The 27,761-nt window shown below is 36.5% G+C and overlaps 1 protein-coding gene across 2 annotated transcripts in view; it reads left to right on the top strand.

The window, feature by feature from the left end:
• Positions 1-27,761, top strand: part of IPO8 (importin 8) — an 82,844-nt gene that overhangs the window by 9,976 nt on the left and 45,107 nt on the right. The window contains exons 1-15 of one of the 2 annotated variants that reach the window (XM_080809948.1): positions 691-719; positions 2,755-2,911; positions 5,343-5,501; positions 6,507-6,663; positions 9,877-9,966; positions 11,363-11,457; positions 12,084-12,168; positions 14,444-14,578; positions 16,198-16,297; positions 19,157-19,233; positions 19,519-19,635; positions 20,264-20,353; positions 21,769-21,934; positions 23,103-23,263; positions 24,106-24,231. In XM_080809948.1, the coding sequence (XP_080666074.1) occupies positions 2,775-2,911; positions 5,343-5,501; positions 6,507-6,663; positions 9,877-9,966; positions 11,363-11,457; positions 12,084-12,168; positions 14,444-14,578; positions 16,198-16,297; positions 19,157-19,233; positions 19,519-19,635; positions 20,264-20,353; positions 21,769-21,934; positions 23,103-23,263; positions 24,106-24,231 (1,695 nt within the window). In that variant the 5' untranslated portion in view covers positions 691-719; positions 2,755-2,774. Of the gene's footprint in view, positions 1-690; positions 720-2,754; positions 2,912-5,342; positions 5,502-6,506; positions 6,664-9,876; positions 9,967-11,362; positions 11,458-12,083; positions 12,169-14,443; positions 14,579-16,197; positions 16,298-19,156; positions 19,234-19,518; positions 19,636-20,263; positions 20,354-21,768; positions 21,935-23,102; positions 23,264-24,105; positions 24,232-27,761 lie in introns of those variants that run through there. The other variant, XM_080809947.1, reaches the window with a different exon arrangement.

Consider the following 27,761-nt stretch of genomic DNA (forward strand, 5'->3'; position numbering starts at 1 on the left):
GTAGTTTAGGGTTGGATGTTACATTAGACCTGATGAAGTCATTGTTGGTGACTGATGTGGGGACCCTCATTTGAAAAATAGCATGAGTCTGTTTTCTGTAAGTTGCTTGCTTTTTTGTTCTTCTGATGTTTTGTATGTATTTTTAAAAGATGGATGGGCGGGGTGCCTGGGCGTCTCAGTGGTTTAAAGCCTCTGCCTTCGGCTCAGGTCATGATCTCTGGGTCCTGGAATTGAGCCCCGCATCGCGGGGCTCTCTGCTCGGCAGGGAGCCTGCTTCCCCCACCTCTCTCTCTGCCTGCCTCTCTGCCTACTTGTGATCTCTGTCTGTCAAATAAATAAATAAAATCTTAAAAAAAAAAAAAGATGGATAGGGAGGGATATAAAAATTCAGCCTATGGCTAAGTTATTCACAAGTTATTCTTTAAGGTTAACCTTAGTGTTCTAGAATACAGAACCTAGAAAAAATAGGAAAGATGCCTCTGATCAGTCCAGAAGCATGACAAGAAACTCTTCCATTAAAACCCATGTGTCTTGTATGTAGGAAGCTCTTGGCTCTTACTCAGAATCTCTTTAATCTTGTTTTGGTTATAATTTACATACACTATTCAATTTCCTAGCCTGTAACAGATTAAACGAATAAGAGAGAGGGACTACCAAATTACAATGAAAAATGGAAAAACCTAGAAACGTCGACTCAAAAAGCCCAGCGTTGTGCTTCAGTGAGTTCTTACTGGCATCCTTTCCCCTTTGAGGTTGTGGGACCGGCTGACCTGTGTCGTTGTGAGTCTGGATTCCGGAGCATAGGGCTTAAATGATGATCTGTTGTCCTTGAGAGGGAGAGAACTGTGTGTATGCGTTAGAAAGTTAATTTTAGACTTAAGATGCTTAGAATGGTGGATTTTGCAGAAAAACAAAGTTTAATAATATCCATATGACTGGATTAAGATGATATTTATGTTTTGTTAGCTCTGGCAAGTGGTTAGATAGATAACTTTAAATGATGAAAGGAAGATTTTTAGATTATTGATAGTTTGAATTATCTTTGGTACTTTTTCTGCATTATTCTTAACAATCCATGATTATCTATATGAGAAATTAATACTCTCTTATTAACTTAAAACAAGTTCAATTTTATTTTAACTAATTGAGGATTTAATTTTTTAAAAAGATTTTATTTTTTTATTAGAGAGAGTGCACGTGTGTGTGTGAGTGCAGAATGGGAAGGGAGAGAGACAAGCAAACTCCTCACTGAGTGCAGAGCCCGATGAGGTGCTCAGTCTCCAGACCATGAGATCGTGACCTGAGCTCAGATGCTTAACTGACTGAGCCACCCAGGTGCCTCTAACTGAGGATTTATTATTTTATTTTATTTTGTTTTGTTTTTAAGAACTTTAAAAAAAATATTTGAGAGAGAGGGAGAGAGAGGAAGAGTGTGCACAAGTGGGGTTGGGCAGACAGAGAGGCAGAAGCAGGCTCCCTGATGAGCAGGGAGCCCCACACAGGGCTTGATCCCAGGACCCTGAGAGTATGGCCAGAGCTGAAGGCAGGTGCTCAACTGACTGAGCCACCTAGGCGCCCCGAGGACTTATTTTAACATATACAAATTAGTGTGCCTTTTATGTGGGCTATCTTGTATGGTGCCCAATAATAAAAATATTTTTTAGTGGTAAAATTAATGGTATTTAATGACTGTATTATAAATAAGACCATGATTTTACCGTGTCTGTACCTTTGCTATCTGCAAGTTGCTGTTTGTCAAGTTCATAATTTCATTACATTTCAGTTGTACTGTAGCCAACGTAGAACATGTTGGTTTATTCTCTGTGTCATAATGCTTCTGTGAACCAATTGAGTTTTATGTAAAATTGGGATAAAAGGGAGGGGGAGGAAGAATGGAGAGGAGAAACTCAAGGGAAGAAAGTTAAAATGCTTTGTAGATCGCATCTCTTTATTTTTATATATAATGTATATATAAGTGTATGATGTAATAGGTATTTATTTACATTAATGTTCATTTGGGATAGTTGGAAAGCTTCACATTGCCTATCAAAACCCTGTCTGAAGTATTTTAGCTTGTTTCTTTCAGAAGCCTTTTGCTAACTATTGAAGATGGTTAAACAGAATAGGAACAAAATTATTATGTATTTTGATAGAAATAAATAGATAAGAAATTTCCTGAGGTTGTCTAAAGATATTTGAAGGTTGATGTCTTTTTCCCTATTCTTCCATTTACAAGTGGTAAATATTTCAGAAGGGTAAGACAGAAATTAGCAATATTTCAAATATGGTGGTGCAGGATAGTGGCCAGTGAGAAAAGAAAACAAGAGAAGCAGGGTACATGAAGGACAGTGGAATTTCACCTGTTGTGGACTCAGCTTTAGGCATTAGGAGCAGTATTATCTTTATGATATCAAAATACAGTTAGTAGAGTTTCATTTAGACTACCTTATATTTAGTCTAAGGATAGACACTTGATTCCTAGATCATGTTTCTGTCTTCTACACTCTGAAGCTTGATTTAATGAAATGTTTTCTGCTTAGATTTGGTTTACTAGCTAAAGAGAAAGTTTAAATTCTTCTACATTTTCCCTTCACCGGCTGGCTATTTATAATTGTAAGATTTTTCCATTTTTGCTGAGTATCATGTTTAGTGGTGAAGATATAACATGAAGGGCTTAGCCTTTCATGCTCTGTAAAGCTAAGTTAAAGCCATCTTTTCAGTACTGCTACGTTAGCATTTTTTTCTCCACCTTAGCTGCCATTTACTTGAAGAACATGGTGACACAGTACTGGCCTGACCGAGAACCTCCACCGGGAGAAGCAGTATTTCCATTCAACATTCATGAAAATGATCGCCAGCAAATACGCGATAACATTGTGGAAGGAATAATTCGGTCTCCGGATTTAGTGAGGTACATTATACTCTATATGATTAGTAGGGAGCATGAAATGTTTGGATGGGAGAGGTTGGATTTAATCATCAGCCTCAAGTTTGTATATCTGAAGAGGTAAAGTAATGAAGGTGGGCACTCAAAAAATATTGTTTTACTTATTTGTCTTTGCGTTTGTAATTCTTTGCCTCAGAGTATTTTGGAAAAGATTTAGTTGCCATACGTTGCCCAAAAAAGAATTAAGGCAAAAATCAAACTTAACTTAAATTGTATAAATCCCTGCTATTTAAATAACCTGTGTTCTCAGTTATGATCTCTTTACTTTTACCAGCCGCTTCCCCCAATCCCCCCTAATACAGGGAAATTGAGGCCTGGGAGTTTTAACCACTTTTCTTCCTACTTTACTTATGTTTTCATTCATTTTTTTTTAATGAACTGAGTCTCTTTTTCTTTGGAGAAGACAGGATAGAGTAGGTATAAGCTAGAAGACTGGCTCCGGTTTTTAAAATTCAGGCTAGATGCTATAAGCAACACTGGCCAGTAGGCCTTTCTGTGATGACGGAGCTCTCCTGTACCCACCCTGTCCAGGACTTAGCCACGTGATGTACGTGGCTTTGAGTGCCTGAAATGTGGCTGCTGCAACCGAGGACCCGGATTTTGGTAGGAGTGTGCACATAATGCTAGCGGCTTCCCCTCTCACACCGCAGAGCTACAGACTCACAAACAGTTTGCACTTTCAAAATAGGAAACACAGATTCTTTTCCACGTGAGTTCGTAGTTAGATTTCTGTTGAAAACGGAGGAGGGAAAGAGGTGAAACTGAGGTAGGGGAGCGAAATTGTTTAACATTAATAAATGAGCTATAACTTTAGCCCTGAGTGTCTCATGTACATTATGTCATAAGCAGCAGAAATAGGGAAGGAAGTGTGAGGGGAATAGTGGGGAAGGAGAGCAAACATTGAACAACTCTTCATGCAGTTCCTTTGTTAGTTAAGAGGAGGAAGGACAGGTACTGATTAAAGAAAATCCCCAGTATTCTAAGCGGGTGCCCACATCCAGCCGGGCAGGGGCTCCCCCCCTGGCACCATCGTGTGTCCCTGTCTTGTCAAAGTCTTTACACTTTCAGTTCTTTCTGAGTCTTGTGATGCTTCTGCACAATAGCATAGGAAGAGACGGCTGCTCATAGCCATCCCTCCTTGCTTGCTGGGAAAAAGAAGGTGTTGGGAGGTCTCTTAAAGATGAAATTTGAAAAAATGAGAAGTTTTAGTTTTATTGTGCACAGATGTGACTTATTTATTGTTTAGGAACAACTGCTGGTGGCACAAGAGGAGAATTTTATCTTTATCGTGAGACAGTTGCTTCTTGTGTGTCCTGAAGTCTTAATTGTAATCACTCTTAAAGAACTATTCTCAGAGTTTGTTTAAGAGTATGGCAAAGAAAAATTTTCAAATGGATTTGATAACATAAAAGGCATTATTTTGTGTGTTTCATTTCAGTGAATGCAAATTATTAGCCAATGGAACACACATTTTTTTGGGGGAGGAGGCATTATGGAATCCTAATTTAGCCAGGTTCACTTTCTAACCATTTGCAGGTGACCATATAAGGACATATTGATAGTCTGTGGAGGAGAAATTTTTTTCCTCAATTTTGTTTTTCCCCAATCCCAATTATAGTAGGGCTCCCATTGAGGAAATGGATACTGACATAAATGTTATGAGATCACGTTTTTTATTAACTTTGTTGTTTTATTAAAGAGAAGTTGGTTTTAGGTCTTTCTTACTGCTTTTTTCTTAATTTCTCTGCATCACATAACTTAGCTTTCCTTTTCAGGAATTGCCAGCTAATACTTGCTTCTTATTCTAAAAGACAAAAATTACTGTCTTAGGAAGCTTTGATAGGAGCAACATACTGTGTTGGCTATTTACTGATAATGGATGGCTCAGGCTCACTGAGATGCTTCCCACTGTTTGTTTTACCTACTTTGACTATTTTTAGGCTGTTTTTCCAGTTGAAATGACAAAATACTTTGTTTTGTTTTGTTTCCCCCTTAGGATATGATAACTAAACTACAAAAGATGACAAAGTGGGAAATTTTGCAGAGCTGTGGTGGATTCATTCTTTCTTCCTTCCTTTTTTTTTTTTTTTTGAGAATTTTTAAATGAATTTTTGTTTTTAAATTCTTTTTCCCCCCCAAGGCTGTATTTAGGATAATCCCATTTGAAAGTTTTCATTCATTGTAGGAAATTACCCATTTTGTTTATTTTCAGTAAGTGGAGCTACTGAAGAGATTTTTCTTTATAGGACTGTTCTTTTTTCCCCTGCCCAAGATATGTAACTATATAATATAGGTAAATAGAGGCTAGAGTGCTTTTGTGTAAAATATTAGAGGTGTTTGAAACCTGATACTTATAACTACTTAGATTGTGGACTTTTTTCCCCCCACCTTATAGAGTCCAGTTAACAATGTGTCTCCGTGCCATCATTAAATATGATTTCCCTGGTCACTGGCCAGCGGTAGTCGACAAGATAGACTATTACTTGCAATCACAGAGCAGTGGAAGCTGGCTTGGCAGTTTATTATGTCTGTATCAACTGGTGAAGACATATGAGTAAGTTGATTTCTACTGGCTGAAGATAACCAGCCTTGTGTTACTTAGAAAGAATTAAATTGCATAGAGAGGTCTGCTGTATGGGTGTTCTGCGGAATCAGGTTGGTTTGGGAGATGGTGGGTTAAGCACAAACATGTTTATTTACTATAGTTATTCAGAGAACGTTAAATCTGCTAAAGTACATTGCTAATCTCTAAGGCAGTGGTAAGATATGCAGTGTTTCTTGAATTTATTTGCCAGTTTCAGTGGCCCATTTATTAACAGTTTTCCTTGGAAACTCATATAGAGGTATCTTAATATTTAAGTTCTTCAAGTGAGCACATTAAGTAAACCAAACATTTAACTTTTTGGATGCAGGATAGAAAATGTTCAAGTTTCCTTGCTAGTGACATTCTTTTCCATAGAAGTTGCTCAGGAGTTAGGAGACCAGTGAGCGTCATGTTTAATAGCATTGCTTTCTGGTTTCTGGGAGGGTTGTGCCTTAGGCATGCAGAGTCCTGTAGTTTTAAAAAACTGGTTAGTTCTGACTCTGTAGAGTTTTTAGAAGATATTTGAGATTTGGAGCAATTGAAGTAATTTGAGAGCACCTAAGTTTGCAAACTATTTTTAACATTTCAATTTAGTGTATTCTAAGAAGAAATTTTTTCCTACATTATTTATTATATGATAGGAATGTCTGTCAACTTATGTTTAATAGGAAAAATTGTGGTATGATGAAAATTACGTAGTAGAAAAAATCACTTAGGAAATTTGCAAAATAGTCTACAATTCTTTGAAATCAATTTAACCCCTTTTAGAAAGATTTTAGGTTTCTCTGCCTAAAAGAGGGATTTTCTTCCAAGTTTATTCTTAAAATCCAAACAGAAAATGTAAGCCACTGTTTGGAATGTTTTTGTTTAGTTAGCTGTATCTAGTTTAAAAAATTTTTTTAAAATTCATTATTTATAACTCTTTTGTAGGGGGAGAAATTATTTTTTTTTCTCTTTTTGTCTTTGCTCATGTAGATATAAGAAAGCAGAGGAAAGAGAGCCTCTTATAGCAGCAATGCAAATATTTCTGCCTCGTATTCAGCAACAAATCATGCAGCTCCTTCCCGATTCCTCACATTATTCTGTTTTACTACAAAAGCAGATTCTGAAAATCTTTTATGCACTTGTTCAGGTAAGTTTTTGTTGCAGAAGATAAATATGGGGCCTTGTATTTCTGCCTGATCTATGGAAAGTGCTTAATAAGTGTAAGTTATTATTAAAAATTATCTATTCCACATGTATTTCTTTTAAAAAATCCTATGGGAGAACAGGCTCACAGAAATTAACTTAATTGTCCAAATTTATCTTAGTGGCAGAGCTGAGATTCACTGACTGTGCCTTTCACTCCAGTGTCTGAAGTGCTGGCTGAGGAAGAACCAGAGTAATTAACTGACTGAGATGACTTGACTCATCTGTCAGTAGCATCCTGCCTGTTGATAAGTTAGGATTATAGGAGAAGGGAAAGGAAAAGAAGAGGGTCCTTTTTTTAGTGGGAAATCATACTGATGACAGTTTCTTTATAATTTGACCCAATGTAAAGCTAACAGTGAAGGTTTAGTGCTTCACTTTCCTTCGTTTAAAATACTTCCTTTTCTTATCTGAAAGCTATAAAGAAGATTAATATAAGAGTCTAAAAAATAAGAAGAGGACAGAAATGGAATGTTTTAAATATAAAAGTATTTAAAATTTAATCCTTGAAAGATTTGGATAAATTATTTAGATCTGGGTGGAGGAGGAATAACTTGTCAGTCTATAAAGTGTTTGATGACGAATGAGTCAAACCTCTATTACATGCTTTTTTACTAGATCAGTCATGCAAGAGGGTAGTGTTGTCAAGCTAGAGAGCCAGGACTTTGGTTTTGTTCTTGGCTTCATGTCACTCAAGTACCTTTGTAGTGTTTCAGAATATTTCACTTCCATAAAGATTTATACTTTTAGACTCCTCTTTTGAACTTTTAAAAAAATATTTATTTATTTTAGAGAGAGAGGGAAAGAGAGTGAGGGGGAGCAGGGGGAGGAGCAAGAGGGAGAGGGAGAGAGAGGATCTTAAGCAGGCTCCGCATTCAGCATGGAGTCTGATGCGAGGCTTGATCTTACCACCCTGAGATCAAGACCTGATTTGAAAGCTGGAGTAGAACACTCAACTGACTGCACCACCCAGGCGCCCTTCATCTTTTAAACTTTTTTTTTTTTTTAAAGATTTTATTTATTTATTTGAGAGAGAGAGAGGCAGAGTGAGAGAGCATGAGAGGGGAGGTCAGAGGGAGAAGCAGACACCCCATGGAGCTGGGAGCCCGATGTGGGACTCGATCCCAGGACTCTGGGATCATGACCTGAGCCAAAGGCAGTCGCTTAACCAACTGAGCCACCCAGGCACCCCCATTTTTTAAACTTTTAATAGGGGATGGTTTGAGGTAATTTTTTTTTTTTTCCAGCTTAGCAGGGAGAGGGAAAGGGGGAGGAAATAAATCTGAGGAGAGAAGAAGCTAGGATACCAGGAAACTATATTCTACCCCTCCCCCCCTTTTTAAAAAGTAATAGGGAAGGAAGATATATGGTGCCTTTGGCTTTTTATTAAAGCACTGTTCAGAAGTTTTCCTCAGGACAGTCACTTTATTCAGAGGCAAACATTTTTTATTCTGTGAGATGTTTTGCTGTTAGATACAGTAATATCACATTTATACAGAGTCTAGACTTTCCTTTCCCATCAGAAGAAGCATAGTAGGATTCCGGAAGTAAGACAGAGGCTCATGAAATAATTTTCCTAAAGCCTCTTCTTTTGTTTGATTTCCTAAGAGGGCGGAATCTAAAAAACCAGTGCAGAGCCTCAACATTTTTAATCATTTTGGTGATCTATTATATGCTACCAAAGTAATATGCTCCCTCTGGGAATCCTGGAAGCAAAACTTGAGGCAGCTTTAAGGGCATGATAAAATAATAATGTAAGTAAAAAGTTAATGTTTGGTAATTCAGGAAGAGGCAGAAAAGTTTGTTTTAAAAAGTATGATACAATTGAATTGATTTTATCTAAGTAGCATTTATTAAATGTTTATTGTGTACATGGCACATGGATAGTCCATACATACTTCAGAATTCAGTTTGTCCAGAAGTGAACTCCTCGTCACTCACTCGCTAACGCAGAATCTGTTCTTCCTGTGCTCCCTATCTCAAGCCCAAACAACTCCCCATTGCACTTAAACTGGGAACTTTTTAACATAGACCATAAACCCGTCATATCTCCACCTTATCTTTGACCATTCTTACCTTTGTACTTTACACTCCGGCCATGCTGGAATTTTTTCAGCTGCATGAATAGGTCACGCCCTCTGTCATTCAAGCCTCTGAAATTCGGTCTGGAACGCTCTTGTCCTTTATAGGTGGCCAATTCTTGCTCTTTCTCCAGGTCTTAGCTTGTGTGTTGCTTCTAGAAAGATGTCCCTGATACTCCCAGCCTGGATGAGGCGATCTTCTTGTGTGTGCCTTTAACAATATTGTACTGTTTTTGTCTGTGTTGTGTATCATACCATATTGTAATTCCTTGTTCATATGTGTGTTTCCCCCAACTAGTGTGTAAGCTTTGTGAAGACAGAGACTATGCCTCGTACTTGTCATTATGTCCTTAGCATGTAGCACGTTTTGAAATGCATGGACGCAGAAGCACTGTGTCTTACAGGAGTGTAACTCACAGTGTAGCAGGGAGACCCACAGTAATACGTAGTTGTGTATGATGCTGCAGTGTAGAGAAAGTAACTGAAGATAATGTTTATGAGGTAAAGATTTTCATTAAAGTGGTTAAAATGAGTTCTCACTACAAAAATGTAATTATGGGAGGTGTTGCCCTTATTTTAGTGATCATTTCACTGTGTGTGTGTGTGTGTGTGTGTGTGTGTGTGTGTGTGTGATTATCACATTGCATATCTTACACACACACAATGTTATATGTCAATGGGATCTCATAAACCTGGGAAAAAAGTGGTTACAATGAAAAGTTTGACACACAAAGAGGGAAAATGGGAATGGGAAAAATCACTTTTCTAGAGTCTCATGTTGAATTAATGAAATTTTACTGTATTAAAGTTTTTTTTTTTATTTAAACAAGTGGCCCAGAGAAACAATTCATGGCATGTATATTTCACATATTTCTAGATTTTCAAGATTTTAATTTATTTGCATATGTTTATAGAGCTATTTTAAGTTAAATTTTAGGTTAAACCATATGAAATTACTATTTTCATGGTCAAATGTTAGCCATTTCATATATTTCAACCTTTGAATATAGATGAAATTACTGGCTCTTTTGGAGGGGAAGAATTATTGTTTGATGATGATATTCTTCTGTTTTCAGTATGCGTTGCCTCTGCAGCTAGTGAATAACCAAACCATGACCGCGTGGATGGAGATCTTTCGAACTATTATTGACAGAACGGTTCCTCCTGTAAGAAAGGGCTTCTTGTTGAGAAAAATTGGGAAAACTTGGGTTTGGGATATTTGTGGTAGACCGATTTATTATCCTGGCTTGCTGTTTGGAAAAAAATTGCTATTTTAATAAAAATAGTAATACATATTCATTTTTATAAAGTTCAGATAAGCAAAATTAATTAACTATATTTAATCTTACTAAAGATAATAAAAACCATTTTTAAAACTTGGTATTTATTCTTTTGGCCTTTTTTTTCCTCTGGGTCTATATACAGCCACATTTTATTTATAGCAATGGCATCTGTAGGTCCTGTTTTGAAATTTTCACTTAAAATCTCTTATGAATATTTTTTATGATTATGAATGTTTTTGTACTGTCACTTTTATGGAGTGTTTCATTTGTTGGACATTAGGTAGCTTTAGCATGTTAGTGTAACTATAAGGATGTAGTTAAATTTTTATGCACATACATGATTATTTTCTTTGGATAAACTCCTAGAAGTGTTTAGGGCTTTGACAGATCTTGTAAAGTGCTCTCGAGAAACATTGCTCTGGCTTATACTTTAATAAGTACGGACTGAGAAAGTCTGTCACATTAAATTCTAAGTTTGCCAGTTTGACAGGTTAAAGATGGTGTCTCATTTTTATCTGTAATAACAATGATGCTATATGTCACTTATCAAATTAACTCAATAACTAGTCAAAATAACTAAATTTAATTACATATTTTAAAATTTAAGTTTGTCTTCAAGTGTGCAGTATTCTTTCTTTTATCCATATCTTGGGACAAATTATGTTGAGGTTTACTATATATACAAAATGTACAGAACTTAGGGAACAGATAAGTGAATTTTGACAAATATACACCTGTGTTACTATTACCCAATTCAAGATATAAAACCTTTTTGTTGTCCCAGAGTTTCCTCAAGGGATGTGGTGTTTTGTATTTTGTTTCCCACTATTTGGGCCTTTTGAAGATAGGAGATAAATATGAACAACAGCATTAGTTAGTTGAAATTTGCTTTGCTTGTGTATTTTTTTTTTCAAATTTTTAAAAGATTTTATTTATTTATTTGACAGAGAGAGAGAGAGATCACAAGTAGGCAGAGAGACAGGCAGAGAGAGAGGGGGAAGCAGGCTCCATGCTGAGCAGAGAGGGCGATGCGGGCCTCGATCCCAGGATCCTGGGATCATGACCTGAGCCGAAGGCAGAGGCTTAACCCATGAGCCACCCAGGTGCCCCTGCTTTGCTTGTTTAATTCCTGTGTAGCAATCTATAAGTAAGAATATGCATTTGCAATTTAACTCATGTGTAATATTACTTAATGTATAAAAAAAATTTATTCTGCCTTTTGTTGTTTGAATAAACCCTTTTATTCGGAAATTTAATCTGGGTGTTTCTGTCCTCTTAGGAGACTCTGCAGATCGATGAGGATGATAGACCGGAACTAGTCTGGTGGAAGTGTAAGAAATGGGCACTGCACATTGTAGCTCGTCTCTTTGAGCGGTAATTCTGTTCATCAGATCTACGATCTTATGATCAATATTTCAGTATTGGATGTAATAAAACTGGATGGGTCCCTTGAAACTCCACAGCAAATCATTATTTTTCTTTAAAAGCCATAGTGGGCCAAAAAAAAAAAGTCACCCTCTGTTTTAAGGTAGGCTTAACTGTGATAGTTGGCTTTGAGATCATAATGATGTGGACAGTCTTCTCTGGATCTTTCTGTTCTTCTGTGAAAAAGAATGGAGAAATGACCTTGTTTAGCTCATTGGAAATCTGTAGAAATTGTACAAGAAGGTGCATGGCTACTAGCTCCATAGAAAAGTTAGTCAAATTGAATTATAGAAACATTTATTAAAAAAAAAAAGTCAGATATAACGTTTTTATTTGTAAAATGTGCCCTTTAGAAGCTCTTGGTTAAGTAGGTGGAACCTCAGTTTGGAATTTTAATTATGGCCCAGAATCTAAGTACAAGGTCATCATGATTTCATCTTGGGGATTGTGGAAAAGGGGAAAGTGTTAGTTTTCTGCCCAAATAGATCTTTCAGCAAGGGACTGTATTTAAACTAGTGAGCATGTTTTTAAAAAAAAATTTTTAATATTTAAACGTTTTCTCTTTGTATTTTAAGATATGGAAGCCCAGGAAATGTCACAAAAGAATACTTTGAATTTTCTGAATTCTTTTTGAAAACCTATGCGGTGGGAATTCAGCAGGTAATAAAAATATGCTTTTTAAATGGAAGGACCGTTATTATTGAAAGTAGTTAAGTTGGGGGCGCCTGGGTGGCTCAGTGGGTTAAAGCTTCTGCCTTTGGCTCAGGTCATGATTCCAGGGTCCTGGGATCGAGCCCCATATTGGGCTCTCTGCTCAGCAGGGAGTCTGCTCCCCCCCCCCCCGCCCCCGCCTGCCTCTCTGCCTACTTGTGATCTCTGTCTGTAAATAAATAAATAAAATCTTAAAAAAAAAAAAAGGTAGTTAAGTTGGGGCACGGGGGTGGCACAGTCGGTTAAGTGTCTACCTTGGGCTAAGGTCATGATTCTGGAGTCCCCGGATCGAGCCCCACATCGGGTTCCCTGCTCAGTGGAGAGTCTGCTGCTTCTTTTCTCTCTGCCCCTCTCCCCCAACTCGTGCTCTCTCTTGCACACACTCCCTCTCTCTCAAATAAATAAATAAAGTCTTTAAACAAAAAAGAAAGTAGTTAAGTCATTTCTATGCATTTAAAAGTAGACTGTGAACATATTAATACATTATATATTAATACGGGATGAAGTGGCAGCTCTGGGAATCTAATACAGTGCAGTCACTTTTAGAACCAGATATCCCAGGGCAGCTTCCACAAGAAGTGCCCTTCCAAACTCCTAGATGCTAGACTCAGACCTTTTAAGTTTGTTGATTCTGATGTCACAGTGCCCAGTGCTTAGATTGGGTTTGTCTGTTTGTCTGGGCACTGTGGTTTGTCTGACCTCTTATGGGTTTCTTACTCTCTACTCCTTTGATCCTCTCCTCTTTGTTCTAAGCTTTTATATCAGAAGATTTATGTGATGAATTGATCTGTTTCAAGAGGGATGGAGTTCAGAAGTTAAGACCTTTGGCTGAGAACTTACCACATATTTTTGTGGAAGTTTGGGAACCATTTTGTACAGTGAAAATAGTTCTTGAGAAATAATCCAAGTTGGTATTAATATTTAAAACGTACATGGGGTGCCTGGTTGGCTCAGTCATTAAGCGTCTGCCTTCAGCTTGGGTCATAGTCCCAGGATTCTGGGATTGAGCCCCGCATCGGGCTCCCTGCTCAGCAGGAGGCCTGCTTCTCCCTCTCCCACTCCCCCGGCTGTGTTCCCTCTCTCGCTGTGTCTCTGTCTAAATAAAAAATCTTAAAAAAAACCAACAAAGCCTACAAAGGACATTGGGTGTGAAGATTGGTTGACCTGTATTGCCATTTAAGTCCCATTTTTGTTTATATTTCAACAAATGAAGTTTAATAACTATTCCAGACTGCAACAAGGAAGCAAGGATTAATTAAACATAGTAAAGACCATTAACGGTATAGAGGGTGTTTCTAGATTTGTATAAATCTGTGCATATTAGTCTTTTTTATTGTCAGTGATACCAAGTTAAATACTTCAGTGCTGTCATCATAGATGGAATACTTCCTTTTATGGATGATCGTTTCTAAGAAAGTACTTTGCAACAATTCAGGAAAGCTATGGCTGTAATTTTCTCACAAATTACTTTGTTGGCTCACAAGGCAGTCGGTGGGGAAAATTAGTGAATAATGATCTGTTAATGAACTAGTGAAAATTAGTGAATAAAATGATCTGTTCAGCCATTCTCTGTGGAAACTAGGATAATCAGGAAGTGGGTCAGCTCTGTCTTCTGCTGTTTCCACGGCTGTTAAACTCATTAAGCATCCTAAAGTTGAAGCCCTCTTGAAGTGTGCTCAGCCCAGTTTTTTGGTGCCATCTAAATGTGTGTATGTTGTACATAGGTACACTTTCAGATTTCATGGCCTTTCATCCATGTCTAACCCATTTGTTCCTATATATTCCTAGTATTTAAAAATTGTTCTCTTACGAAAACTATTCTCCTCTTAGCTGTTTCTCCTCTCCCACTACCTCCACCCTATAGAGGCCACAGTGGTCTTAGGAAGAACTGTGTGCAGTAGCATCCTCTTGTAGCTCGCATCGCAGACAGGGCATCGAGGTGATGGCAGGACTTCTGACAACTTTGATAAAGTTGGCTAGAAGCAGGACAAGTGGCTGGGAATTACAGTGAGACACCCTTCAGTTCAATATAACGTGGACCTATCTAATAATTAAAACTGTCTGTGAGTTTTCTCGCAAGATGTTGATTTCCTCCAAAAATCTGTTTTGTTTTTTTTTTAAATCTCTATGGATTCTGGGTTTTATGTCATACCTAAAATGCCCCTCCCCTTAACCTTTAAATTATTTATGTTCTCCTGAACTTTTTTCCCCTCTTTTCCTGTAGGTACTACTAAAAATTTTAGACCAATATAGACAGAAAGAGTATGTAGCCCCCCGTGTTCTTCAACAAGCATTCAACTATCTTAATCAAGGGATTGTTCATTCTGTCACCTGGAAGCAGATGAAGCCACACATACAGGTTAGTGTCAGGGAATTGCTCTCCAAGATTTTCCTGTGGTTAAGTTAGGTTCTCCAGACAAGGTAAGCTACAAATCCTGTATTATATATTTAATATATTTTTATTTCCATGACTAATTTCAAATGCATGCAGTTTTATATCTGATATGATGGGCTTCGAAATTTAAGTATTTGAGAAGAGTGAGACCTACAAGTTTAATGAGTTGTAAGACCTGGATTCAATTGGTCTTGCTTGGAGTCTCATTCAGCCTCAGTTTCCCTTCTGTTTAGTCAGGTAATATTTTTCTATCCTTATTATCTAAAGGTTGCTAGGCTCACATGTGGCATTTTATGTGATAACATTTTGAAAAGAGTCACCAAGGCTCTACTAAGTTATTATTGTTTTGCAGCAAATGAAACAAGATCATTTTCTTTTGTATAACAAGATTTTTATCTCTCTTTGGGGATTAAGTTAGAAGTTTTCTGTTTTTGTATCAGTTGTTTACTTAAAGATAGAATTCAGCATCATTGTTTAATTAAAGAACAAATGAAGATGAAGATTATTGCCCATTAATAAATAAATTCTTATTTGCATATAGATAATTTTGGGTAACTCAAAGAGGTTAAGAACTGAATTTTTTTTTCCTCTCAAACTAAAATTTCTTAAATTCTATAATCTCTATGATAGTATCTAAAAAGGAAAATAAATTCTTTTACTTTGCCTTTGTCCAGGATAGACACCAAACAATAGACAAAAACAATTTGTTTAGTGTTACCTTATTGCTGGTCTTATAAATATAATATTTTTGTATTATTTTCTTTGGACATCTTAATAATAATCGTCTAATCCCCTGGATCAAATAGTGGTAGTTTCTTTGCCATTAATAAAGATACCAATTTTATTTTATGTACTATGTTGTTACAAATTAAGAGTGGATTTTTTTTCTTAATGCCTATGGCCGTGTATTTTACAATGCTGAAATGTAGGAATAAGAAAAGTCCAATCCCTCGGTTGAATTTTTTTTCCTAGAATTTAATTTGGAAAAAGTGAGAAGAGATGATTCTATTTTTACATTTGTAGTTGTTAAAGCACAAACAGGCTTAGTAGAGCTTTAGCAGCCGTGTACACAGAGGCTATTAGATACCATTTTTTTTCCCTCACTGAAATCTACGTTTCTAGAGTAGGAAATTTTTTTGAAAATGGAAGAGGAAAAGAAATTTTAATATTGCTGGTTCATTGACATTTATGGCCAAAAATGGAAATGTAAAAATGTTCACAATATAACCTTGGCTTGATATTTATTTTTATTCCTTAAAGAATTAAGGTGTGTTTAATATTGATTTGTTAGAAAAACTTTATTATCGCTGCTGTTGCCTCAAAGAACAGCATTTCCATTCATCTCTTTCCCTGTACTTTTAATCATTTATTGTTTAAAAACAATCTTAAGTTTAACTGTTTCTCCCCGCTCCCCCCAGCTCTTGCTTTCCTGCTTTCCCCTCAGCCAATGCAAGCTTACCACAAGATTAATGTAACAGTCTGGAAAACTAACATCATAAAGGCTGTCAGTAACTATGTTATTAGTATTCTCCACATTTGAATAGCCCAAAGCCCATTTGTTGTTTTGTTTTGCTGCTTCTCAGAATATCTCCGAAGATGTGATTTTTTCTGTGATGTGTTACAAAGATGAGGATGAAGAGCTGTGGCAAGAAGACCCATATGAGTACATAAGGATGAAATTTGGTAATCGAGATGATTTTATTCCTCACCAGTTCCTGCAAATGTAGAGTACTGTAACTAAATTTGTATTTTTAAGCAGATTTCATTACTTTGTTAAATTCTGAAAGTTCTGCCTTGATAAACTCTGAAACTCATGAGAGTTTGATGTTCTGTTGAGCCAGTGGACTTGAGGTCTTAGCATGTCTTGTTCATCCCTCTTGGGGGTGCCGAAGCAGTAAGGGAGCCATCTTCAACTTTTCCTGTTATGATGCTGAACCGGAGAGACCATCCCTTTTGGTACCTTTTGGGATATGCATTTCTAGATTGGGTTGTTCTTAGTCTGGGAGATTATTTGGATTTCTACATATTTCGGGAGCACCCCAATTTAGTATGCCTCTTAATTTTAGTGGCTAAGTATTCCACAGCAGAGAGTGAGAATATCACTGCGTGACCCTGTTCTCTGGAGGAAACTTTTCATTTGGATCTTTAGTTAGTGAACCGTATAAATTGGTTGAGTTCATTCCCTTTTATCCCTAGTCTGAACTAATTGCTTCTTGGAACACTCAGGCATTTCACATAGCAGAATGTTACTTGTGTACCTCTTTCTCCTGCAACTTCATACTTTTTAAGGGGAGGGGCTTTATCTTGTTTATTTGCTTTATTTTGCATTCTCCATCCCTTCTCCACCTCTCCATTCCTCTGCTAGTGCTTGGCTTTAGTAGCCATTCCATCAATGTTGGAGCAAAGAATTGATAAAACTAGCACTTCGCCAGGCACATAGAAGATAGTGACAACACAGTGCTTTTCCCTTGTTGGGCCAGGTGTCTGTGGCTACTTGAGTTAGGCCTGCTGGTAGAGGTGCTAGATGATTGGGTTATGTTGTTTTTGTAGTGCTCTGGATTTAGTATCAGTTGGTTCAGTAACCAAGGGAGTGCCTCTTCTCTTGGGGACAAGTACCACAGAGGCAAATGAAGGAGAAACAGTATTTACCATCTGCCTTATACCTACCTTCTACTGTTCCTTTTGAAAATCATTTCACATATGCATGATTTATTATTTCCCCTTCCTAATGCCTTTTGTTTTGATTAGCCAGTCTTTCGTCTGTTCTCAAGGCATTCTTTTAGTGTTTAGTTTTTCTATAATACCTCTGTGTTTTTGTAACAGCCAGAGTATTTGTTTAGTGTTCAGAAAGCTACCATTATTTCACTTACTGTTTATGTAAAATAGGATAGTATCTCAGGTTTTAAAAAAATTTTTATTTATTTTTTAAAAATTTCTTTTCAGTGTTCTAGAATTCATTGTTTATGTACCACACCCAGTGCTCCGTGCAATCTGTGCCCTCCACAATACCCACTACCAGGCTCACCTACCCCCAGGCCCCTCCCCTCCAAAACCCTGTATCTCAGTTTTCAAAAATATAATAATAAAGAGCTGTGAGTGTTGATTGACAGAATTTACATTTTATTGATTAAAGAGAATATGGATAATTCAAGATGAACTCAAATGCTTTTTTGAAAAAAATCATTTTCTTTTGTGGACTAGGATATAGCGCCTACTATTCGATATGTATATTTTCCTTTTGGATAACTGTAGGGAAGAACAGTTACATGGTTATGTAGTTTTCTTTTTATATTTTTGTCATTTACAGTTATTTATTGAACAAGGTATTCTTACCTAGATGCGTTGACATTAATAATGTTTTTAGATTTGGTAAAAACTATGAGAGCACAGGCTCTTGATGTTGAGATAGTGTGGGTGCAATTTTGTCTTGGTCACTTACTCACTGTGTGTCTGTGGGCAAGTTACTTAGCCTCTCTAAGATGCACTATTTTCAACTATAAAATCAGCAATATTAATAGTCTTGGGAGGATTACGTGGGATAATACATGTATACTAACTTCTTTAACTGCTTAGAGTAGAATATTCGATGCTTATAAAATCTTAGCAGAGTGCCTGCCAAAGAGTAAGTGCTGGGCGCAGTAGGTAGTCTCATGAGTATAGTGTCTGGCCCGCAGTACCCGTTAGTTATTAGTATTATTACATTTGTGTTTTATATGTTGGTAAAGACTTAGATTCGGTCTTATTTTTATACTTAAACATGGACATATGATACGAGATACTTTCCAAATACTTGCCTGTTCTGAAATTTGTGGAAATTTTCGTGATGTTTAGTGGTGTGTTTTAAAAGTGGTGTGTTACATATTCAGAAATACCCGTTGAATACTGCTGAATCTGCCTGTTGATACAGCCAAGCACTGACCTAGTAGTCCCCCAAGGCTTTTACACTTGCAGTTTCCTTTGTTTGGAAAGCTCTATCTTTAGATCTCCATGTAGAGTTTTTTCCCTCTTTCATTCAGTTTCTGCTCAAGTGTTACCCCAGCAGAGAATTAAAGAGGCTTTCCCTGACACCATATTTAAACTAGCACTCCATATAACCTCACTCTCTTCTATAACCTCACTCTCTTCTTCCTTACCCTATTGTACCTGTTGTGTGTGTGTGTGTGTGTGTATAATCTGTTTCTTTCTCTTACCTTGTGAGTTCTGTGAGAACCCTTTTTGTGTGATCTTTATATCCCCAGAGTCTAGAGCAGTGCCTGGCACATAACAAGCACTAAATAAATTTTTGTCTGAGTGAAATAGATATGCCTAATATATATCATTCTCTTTAATATGATTGTTTAAAAGGACAACATATAGAGATTGATAAATAATTATTGTGCATGGGAGCACTGATGATATATCCTTAGCTTTTTTATGCTGTAAACCAGGGTCGTATGTGGGCACTTTTTATTTTTTTGTTTTGGAGTAGTGCTCTATTGGGTTTAAAGTCTTTAATAAGAAATTGTATTTTTACTAATGTGGTTTAACCTTTTAAAATCTTAGATATTTTTGAAGATTATGCTTCTCCCACCACAGCAGCCCAGACTCTCTTGTATACTGCTGCAAAGAAAAGAAAAGAGGTATACAGTTACTCTTTCTAAATCCTAAGTTGAAAGCTCGACTATGTTGCTTTGACACTAGTTATACCCCTACTATTTGAAAAAAATTCTATTATTTGTTTTAATCTAACACTTGAATATTTTCCTGTTCTAGTTAGGGAAAAGGGTTGCTTTCTTAATTATAATTGCTTGATAAAACACAATAAAATGGCTTCAGTTTTAAAAATTTGTGTATCACACTTAACACTGTAGTAGTAAGACAGTGAAAGCTCACATAGACTAAAATGGATTCCTCTGTTTCTCTAGGTGTTGCCAAAAATGATGGCATTTTGTTATCAAATCCTAACAGACCCGAACTTTGATCCAAGGAAGAAAGATGGAGCCCTGCATGTGATTGGTTCCCTGGCTGATATTTTATTGAAGGTCAAGCTACTCATAATACAATTTACTTAATTTAAGCACAGTCAAATGAGAGAATATGAAAGTAGTGAATAATTTAAAACTTGTGACTGCTTCTGCATAATTGAGTTGACTGTAAACATCCTTTTTTCTGTCACCTGTTTCTTTATTTGAAAAGAAAATCTCTCTTTTGTCAGTTTTTCTGTGTGAAACTGTTGCCATATGAGAAAAGGATACAAAATGACTAGTGTTATTTGTTTCTACAAAAATCAGTCCATGGGCACCTGGGTGGCTCAGTTGGTTAAGCAACTGCCTTCAGCTCAGGTCATGATCCTGGAGTCCCAGGATCAAGTCCCACATCAGGCCCTCTGCTCAGCAGGGAGTCGGCTTCTCCCTCTGCCCCTCGCCCCTCTCTTGCTCTCTCTCAAATAAATAAAATCTTAAAAAAAAAAAAAATCAGTCGGTATCAAATTATATGTAAGGTACTGTTTCTGTCTCATTTTAAAACACATGATATGTAGGTCAAATAATTTTATAAAATTGTACATAGAAGTATATTAAGCATAAGTCATAATAAACATACTTTATTCAGTTGTGATTTTTATATGAAAATGCATCGCTAAGTTTAAACTTCATTTCTATTTCCTTACAGAAGAGTTTATTCAAGGACCAAATGGAGTTGTTACTGCAGAACCATGTATTTCCATTACTGTTGTCTAACCTGGGATACCTTCGAGCTAGAGTAAGTTTTCCATATTTCCATTATGTATCTTAAAGTGTTCATTTGAGGGGTGCCTAGCTAGCTCAGTTGGAAGAGTATGCGACTTGATCTTGGAGTCACATAGGGATCATGAGTTCGAGCCCCACTGTGGGTGTAGAGATTATTAAAAAAAATAAATAAATTTTAAAAATGTTTTTGGATAAAATGAAGTCAATTAGAATGTCCCTTGTGTTCACCTAAGCTGAATAAAAAACAAGCTAGTAAATAATGGATTTATGGATTTTAATTCCAGTTGCTTTAAATTTTCACCCTAGCCCTACTTGCTGCATTTGTAACACATGCAGGGAGAGGGATGATGTTACAGCAGTAATACAATGTAAATTCGTAGACTGATTAATTTTTAGTACCTAAAACAGCATGACATTCTAGTTTGGTTAAAAACTTGATTAGTATAAATCGTATATTAGGTTGATATATATGCCTTAGGAAAATGGAGAAAATAATAATCCATGTAAACTTATTCATGTTCTAAGTGTATATTACTTCTAAAATCAATATCTTTTATGGCGAAATAAAAATAGAACATTAATTCAAGAGCCTAGTATTTATCTTTATAAGTACATCAAAACAAAAAATGTCTTGCTATAAAGAACATATGTTAACAATGTCTTACACACTAAAGCATTTTATAAACAGAAGGTAATGTTCACTGGAGAAGTATTTGGGCACATGTAGATTAGAGGTGCAGAGGGCTTACAAGTGTTTTTATAGGTAAGCTGTTGTCTTTGACAGCTGTATGAATTGTAACTCTCTTGCTAAAAAGTCTTTGGTGATTCAAATTACCATTACTTGTGTGTTTTTTTGTATATAGAGAATTAAAATAATAATAGGATTCTGTGGTCTAATGGTTTAAAATTTGGTAACCTCTAGAAGGTTTAAAATTCTTCATACCTTATATGAGCAAAAAAAAAAAAAAAAAAAAAGAAAAAAGAAAAAAAGGAAGCTTGCTAAGTCCTGATGCTAGTAAGGGAAAATAATGTTTCATTTGTTTGCTGTGAAGGCCAGCAAACGAAAGTCAAACATTGGTTTGTAGTAGCTCTTACATGTAACTAAATAACAAATTAATTATGAATCATAGTATTTATTAACCTTGAACAGGATTTCTTTTTTCAGAGACACTTCAATTTGGTTCCATTTTCTTTTCCTTGTGAAAAATACATACAGATAATTTTAGAAGTTACAAAACTGCCTTTTTAAATAAAAAAATGGGAGATCCAGAAGTCAGCAACTGAGGCTAATATGCTACCCTCCCAAAACAAATAGTACTTGGTAGAGTGAACAATATTTTACTTAATAAGAAGTTCCTTTATGCATGATTTTATTATAGAATGCCATAATCCTGATAGTTCCCTACTTAACTTCTTCTTCTAACATAGTCCTGCTGGGTACTTCATGCATTCAGTTCTCTGAAGTTTCATAATGAGCTTAATCTAAGAAATGCAGTTGAACTGGCAAAGAAGAGCCTGATTGAAGATAAGGAGATGCCTGTCAAAGTTGAAGCTGCCCTTGCTCTCCAGTCATTAATTTCTAACCAGACACAAGGTAAAGCCAAAAATACCTTTTAGAAAGTTTATTCTATTTTTATTTTTACATCGTCTTCTCAAATAGTTGCTTTACTTACTTCTCTAATAAGGATGATTCTCTGTGTCTTAAGGTTCAGGGTTTAGATTTCTGAACCTCTGCCCCTTCAAAATTTCATAGGAGTTTATTCTTCCTCTTTTTAGGAGTTCCTATTGACTGGTTTCCAGAAAAGTTTTAGATTAGGAAATAAGTTGGTAACCGTTGGGCCCTGGGGTAGACAGGGAATCAAGAGACCTGGTGTCTAGTTTTGATTGTGCTACTAGGTTGCTGTGTCAAGGGTTAGATAGCCATATATTTAATCAGGGGTTTGGACTAGATGGCCTCAGGACTCCTTTCCACTCTAGGATTCTGTGATTCTACTAGTTCCGAAAGTAGCAAGTGGTATTTTTAGTGAGTGATAACACAGATAAATCGTTTGTTTAGAAGACTATCATTTAAAGTTCAGGTAAACCTTTGGAAGTAAATTCAGTTTTATGAAGAACATGAGCCTAGTTTACTTTCATTCAGCAGTGTTTCAGTGAACATTGTACAAGGATATGTGGTGGGGAATGGGCGCCATCAATATTGGGCATAGTTTTTATCTACATGATTTTTTTTTAAAGATTTTATTTATTTATTTGACAGACAGAGATCACAAGTAGGCAGAGAGGCAGGCAGAGAGAGAGGAGGAAGCAGGCTCCCCGCTGAGCAGAGAGCCCGATGCGGGACTCGATCCCAGGACCCTGGGATCACGACCCGAGCCGAAGGCAGAGGCTTTAACCCACTGAGCCACCCAGGTTCCCTCTACATGATTTTTTTATGCTTGTATCTTGATGTCATATATATGTCCTATAAGTCATGCTGGTGATAGAGCATTTGTATAATTAGCATTTCTCAGTGAAGGTTCTTGGCATTTTGGGTAGGACAGTTCTTTCCCATGTGTAGGATTGATTACTCCTGATTACTTACAGGGAGATGGATATATTGGTGAAGATCGTTTTGGTATAGCTTTGTGTCTTATTTACCATAGAGCAAGTATCTGCCAAGAATCTATTAGCCTATGTCACTTTACCTTGTGACCACGTTAATTCCTTTAACCACTTGTGAATGCCTAAGTGTTTACTGATTTTTGTTTGTTTTATTGCATTAGCTAAGGAATATATGAAGCCACACGTAAGGCCTATCATGCAGGAGCTGTTGCACATTGTTAGAGAGACCGAAAATGATGATGTTACTAATGTCATCCAGAAGATGATATGTGAATATAGTCAAGAAGTAGCTTCAATTGCTGTTGATATGACCCAACATTTGGTAAGAATGGGCAGAGGTTTATGTTAGTTTGAATGTAAATTCAGCCTTGAATAATAAAAATTAAAGCTTTGACTTATCTGAATAAATTAAATTCCAAAATTTGGAATTTAGTTTTATAAGCATTTGAAATGTTAATATAAAAGTGTTTGCTCTAATAATTCTGACAGTTGTTAGTTTCTGTAGTTAATTAGACTTAAATCTAATAACATTGAGATTATTTCATCTGTAATATTCTGAGATTTTATAATGATGTGCTTTGATAGGGGCCTTCTAAATATTCACTTTCTGAGCTTGAATCTGGAATCTCATTTCTTTCAGTTTTGGGCAATTTCTTGAATTACTTATTTGGTTAATTTCTCCCTACCATTTTTTTTTTCCCTGTTCTATAAGTCTGATACGGAATATTGGGTCAGGACTGAGTCTTTAATTTTCCTACCTTTTTTCTCCTGTCTTCCATGTCTGTCTGTCTTTTTTGTTTCATTTTCCTAGTGATCTCTTGATTTTGTCTTTTACCTTCTATTAAATTTTTCATTTGAGTATTGCTAGATTTCACTTTTCATAGACTTTGGGTTTATTTGTTTAATGATAACCAGAAGTTAAAAAATAGCTATCTAATTGTTGTAACTAATGTATATTCCACTCTAGTGATTAGTTAAGGAAAAAAATGTCCATATTTAAAACATGACAATTTCTATCATTGATTTACTCAGCAATGTGTGTAACTTAAGTGTGAGCAAGGCTGATACCTAGATGAGTGCCACTGCCCTTTTATTAACTTATAACAACAGCAAGGGGTAGTATAACAGTACTGATTTTTGAATGTGTATATGTTATGTTCGTAGGCTGAGATATTTGGCAAAGTTCTTCAAAGTGATGAATATGAAGAAATTGAAGACAAAACAGTAATGGCTATGGGAATTTTACATACTATTGATACTATCTTGACTGTTGTAGAAGATCATAAAGAGGTGCGATTTCTTTGTGTTTTATTATGTCATTTTAATAACATTAACTGAAATTTACGTGATCAATGGGCATGACTTTAAACTATCTATTTTGTTATGTTGCTAGATTTCAAAAATTACCTTCAAATATCAAAGGAACATTCTAAAATAATTGAAGGGGGGAATATTAACATGTTGTTGTAAGATATATAGTATATTCCTTTGTACTAAACTGAGTTTCGTTTATCACATCTGTGTTCTAAACTAGGTTGTTGGGGAATATCAAATTGAGTAAGGCATGAGCTCTGCCTTGTGGAACCCATAGTCTAGTCTTCTTGGTAGAGAGATAGCCATTCAATCACAGTGGCAGTTATTAAATAATGGAATGAAATTCGAATGTAACAACCATCATGAGAATGGAAGGGAAGAAGAGCTTAAAACATCATCTTTCCTAAACTGAATTCCAGAAGAATATTGGGAAAAGAATTTGTGCAGTTAAGAGCTTTCCCCTGTATTAGCGGATAGAATTTTACTAATGTTACTTTGAGATCACTAGAGCAGGTAAATTGATGGTGTCCTTGTGCAGAAGTGGAAAACAAGTTCAGGTAGTATTGAGGAATCGGCTCACTGCCACAGACTTTTGGGTTTATAGTCAGATTATTCTGATAATATATCCATTCATCTCCACCGAGACCTTCTGCTGTACTTCCCAAGCATTATATAGTCTCTCCTTAAATCAGATTTGAGTTTGTTACTTCTGTGAGCTTAAGCTGATTTGCTCAGCAATGGTGGAAGCTCCTGTTTCATACAGTGTGACTTAGGAAGCAGGTGCCGGTTCTTTAAATAGCATTGTTAAACCCTGTGGCTGTTGATTTATCCTGTGTTTATCATGTACCCAATGGAAGATTACCAGATTCTTTTTTATTTTTAAATTTTTTTTTATTTTAAAATATTTTATTTGTTTATTTGACAGAGAGTGAGAGAGGAAACAGAAGTAGAGGGAGTGGGAGAGGGAGAGAAGCAGGCTTCCGACTGAGCAGGGAGCCCAATGAGGGGCTCGATCCCAAGGACCCTGGTTTCATGACCCGAGCCCAAGGACCCTGGTTTCATGACCTAAGCTGAAGCAGACACTTAATGACTGAGCCATCCAGGTGCCCTGATTACCAGATTCTTTTTTTGTTTGTTTGTTTGGTTTTAGAGATTTTTCTTTATTCGACTTTATTCGACAGACAGAGATCACAAGTAGGCAGAGAGTCAGGCAGAGAGAGAGGGGGAAGCAGGCTCCCCACTGTGCAGAGAGCTCGATGCGGGACTCGATCCCAGGACCCTGAGATAATGACCTGAGCCGAAGGCAGAGGCTTAACCCACTGAGCCACCCAGGTGCCCCCCTGATTACCAGATTCTTAAAAACAGTTTTGATAGTCTTCTCCTGGGCAGGCCTCCTTCACCTAAAAGGCTAAATGTGAATTTTTACTTCCATATTTGTTATTTTGTTTTATTTTTGTATCTTTGTTAAAATTGTATGGGCCATTCAGAACAGTGAAATGCTCCAAATTAAATCAGAACAAATATACTTGAGGATAATTCTTTTGCCTTATATGCAGAACTTGTATTTTAAGTTTGGCAAGACCTGAGAAATCCCCTAGTCCAGTTTACAGAGTATGTGTGTGTGGAGGATAGGCAGTAGTAAAATGAGCCTCAGGAAAAAAAAATGAGCAGCAGGATCAGTTTGAAAATAAAATCGTATTTTACCTTTCCTTTTAATTTTTTTACTTTTGATGTTAAATTTATTTTGCATTTCAAGTAAAGGAGATGTGAACTTACTGTGATTATCAAAGGAGGCGTGGTTTAAAATTGAGAAGCACTAATCAAATCCAGCTTCCTTACCTACAGATGAAAAAAAATAAAAAACTGAAAGCCTTTGGTAAGTGGCTTTACCAAGATCATAGATAATTAGAGGCAAAACAAGGGCTGGAATCTGGGTCTCCTGACTGCCTGTTCTGATCTTGAACTTTGACTTATTAAAAGCAAACGTTGAGAAGAATCCTTCCTTAAAAGGAAAAATCCCTTGTGTATGAATACATGTAGAAACACTTAATGTATACAGAACAGAATTAGAAATTTAAACCAGATGCTTATGCATATGCAGTTTTGCTTTAATGGTTTTAAATATATTGACAAATTTGTAAACTGGGAAAATTTTGGAGCATTTGAACTTTAAGACTGTACTTTATTTTTTTTCTATTTTTTTTTTAACAGTTGTTAGCATTTATTGTATATTCCTCCGGATAATGTTACTGCACATATATCTATTTCTAGGGCTGGTTTTCAGGGGTATGTAGTGATAAATAAGCGTATCAATTATTTACAACTGGCAGCTGTTCTGGTGGCTGCGTGTCCATGATGGCAACATATGTTGCATATTTAATATAGTACTTTATAACTGAATATTCAGAGAATATGCCCCAAACTTGAAATAGGAGACTCAGATGAAAAATGTAACCCATGATGGAGTTTAATTTTTATTTACTTAAAAAATATTTAGTACAATGTATGTTGAAAAATCCAAAAGGTATGAAAAGACAGTGAAAATTTACCTTCTCCCTCAGCTCCCCAGATCTCGTTCTCTCTGGAGGTAGCTCCCTAATGAGGTCTTTCTATCCTTCCAAAGATTTTTTTCTATTGTAATAGCTAAGCAAAAGAATGTGTGTATTTTTCTTTTATGAAAATAAAATAGCATGCAGTTTTGGTTTTTTTAAATTTTATTTTATTTCTTTTCAGTGTTCCAAAATTCATTGTTCATGCACCACACCCAGTGCTCCATGCAATCCGTGCCCTCCGCAATACCCACCACCAGGCTCACCCAACCCTCCATCCCCCTCCCCTCCAAAACCCTCAGTTTGTTTCTCAGAGTCCACAGTCTGTCATGGTTCTTCTCCCCCTCCAGTTTCCCCCAACTCACTCTTCCTCTCCATCTCCCCGTGTCCTCTGTGTTACTCCCTATGCTCCACAAGTAAGTGAAACCATATGGTACTTGACTCTCTCTGCTTGACTTATTTCACTCAGCATAATCTCCTCCAGTCCCATCCATGTTGATACAAAAGTTGGATATTCATCCTTTCTGATGGAGGCATAATATTCCATTGTATATATGAACCATATCTTCTTTATCCATTTGTCCGTTGAAGGGCATCTTGGTTCTTTCCACAGTTTGGTGACTGTGGCCATTCATACAGATGACCTTTCTTTTCACTACATCTATATCTTTGGGGTAAATACCCAGTAGTGCAATTGCAGAGTCATAGGGTAGCTCTATTTTTAATTTTTTGAGATCTCCACACTGTTTTCCAAAGTGGCTGCTCCAGCTTGCATTCCCACCAACAGTGTAAGAGGGCTCCCCTTTCTCCACATCCTCTCCAACACTTGCTGTTTACTGTCTTGTTAATTTTCGCCATTCTAACTGGTGTAAGGTGGTATCTTAATGTGGTTTTGATTTGAATTTCCCTGATGGCTAATGATGATGAACATTTTTTTCATGTGTCTGGTAGCCATTT

The sequence above is a fragment of the Martes martes genome (genome assembly GCF_963455335.1).
Source record: "Martes martes genome assembly, chromosome: 8".
NCBI classification, from domain to species: domain Eukaryota; kingdom Metazoa; phylum Chordata; class Mammalia; order Carnivora; family Mustelidae; genus Martes; species Martes martes.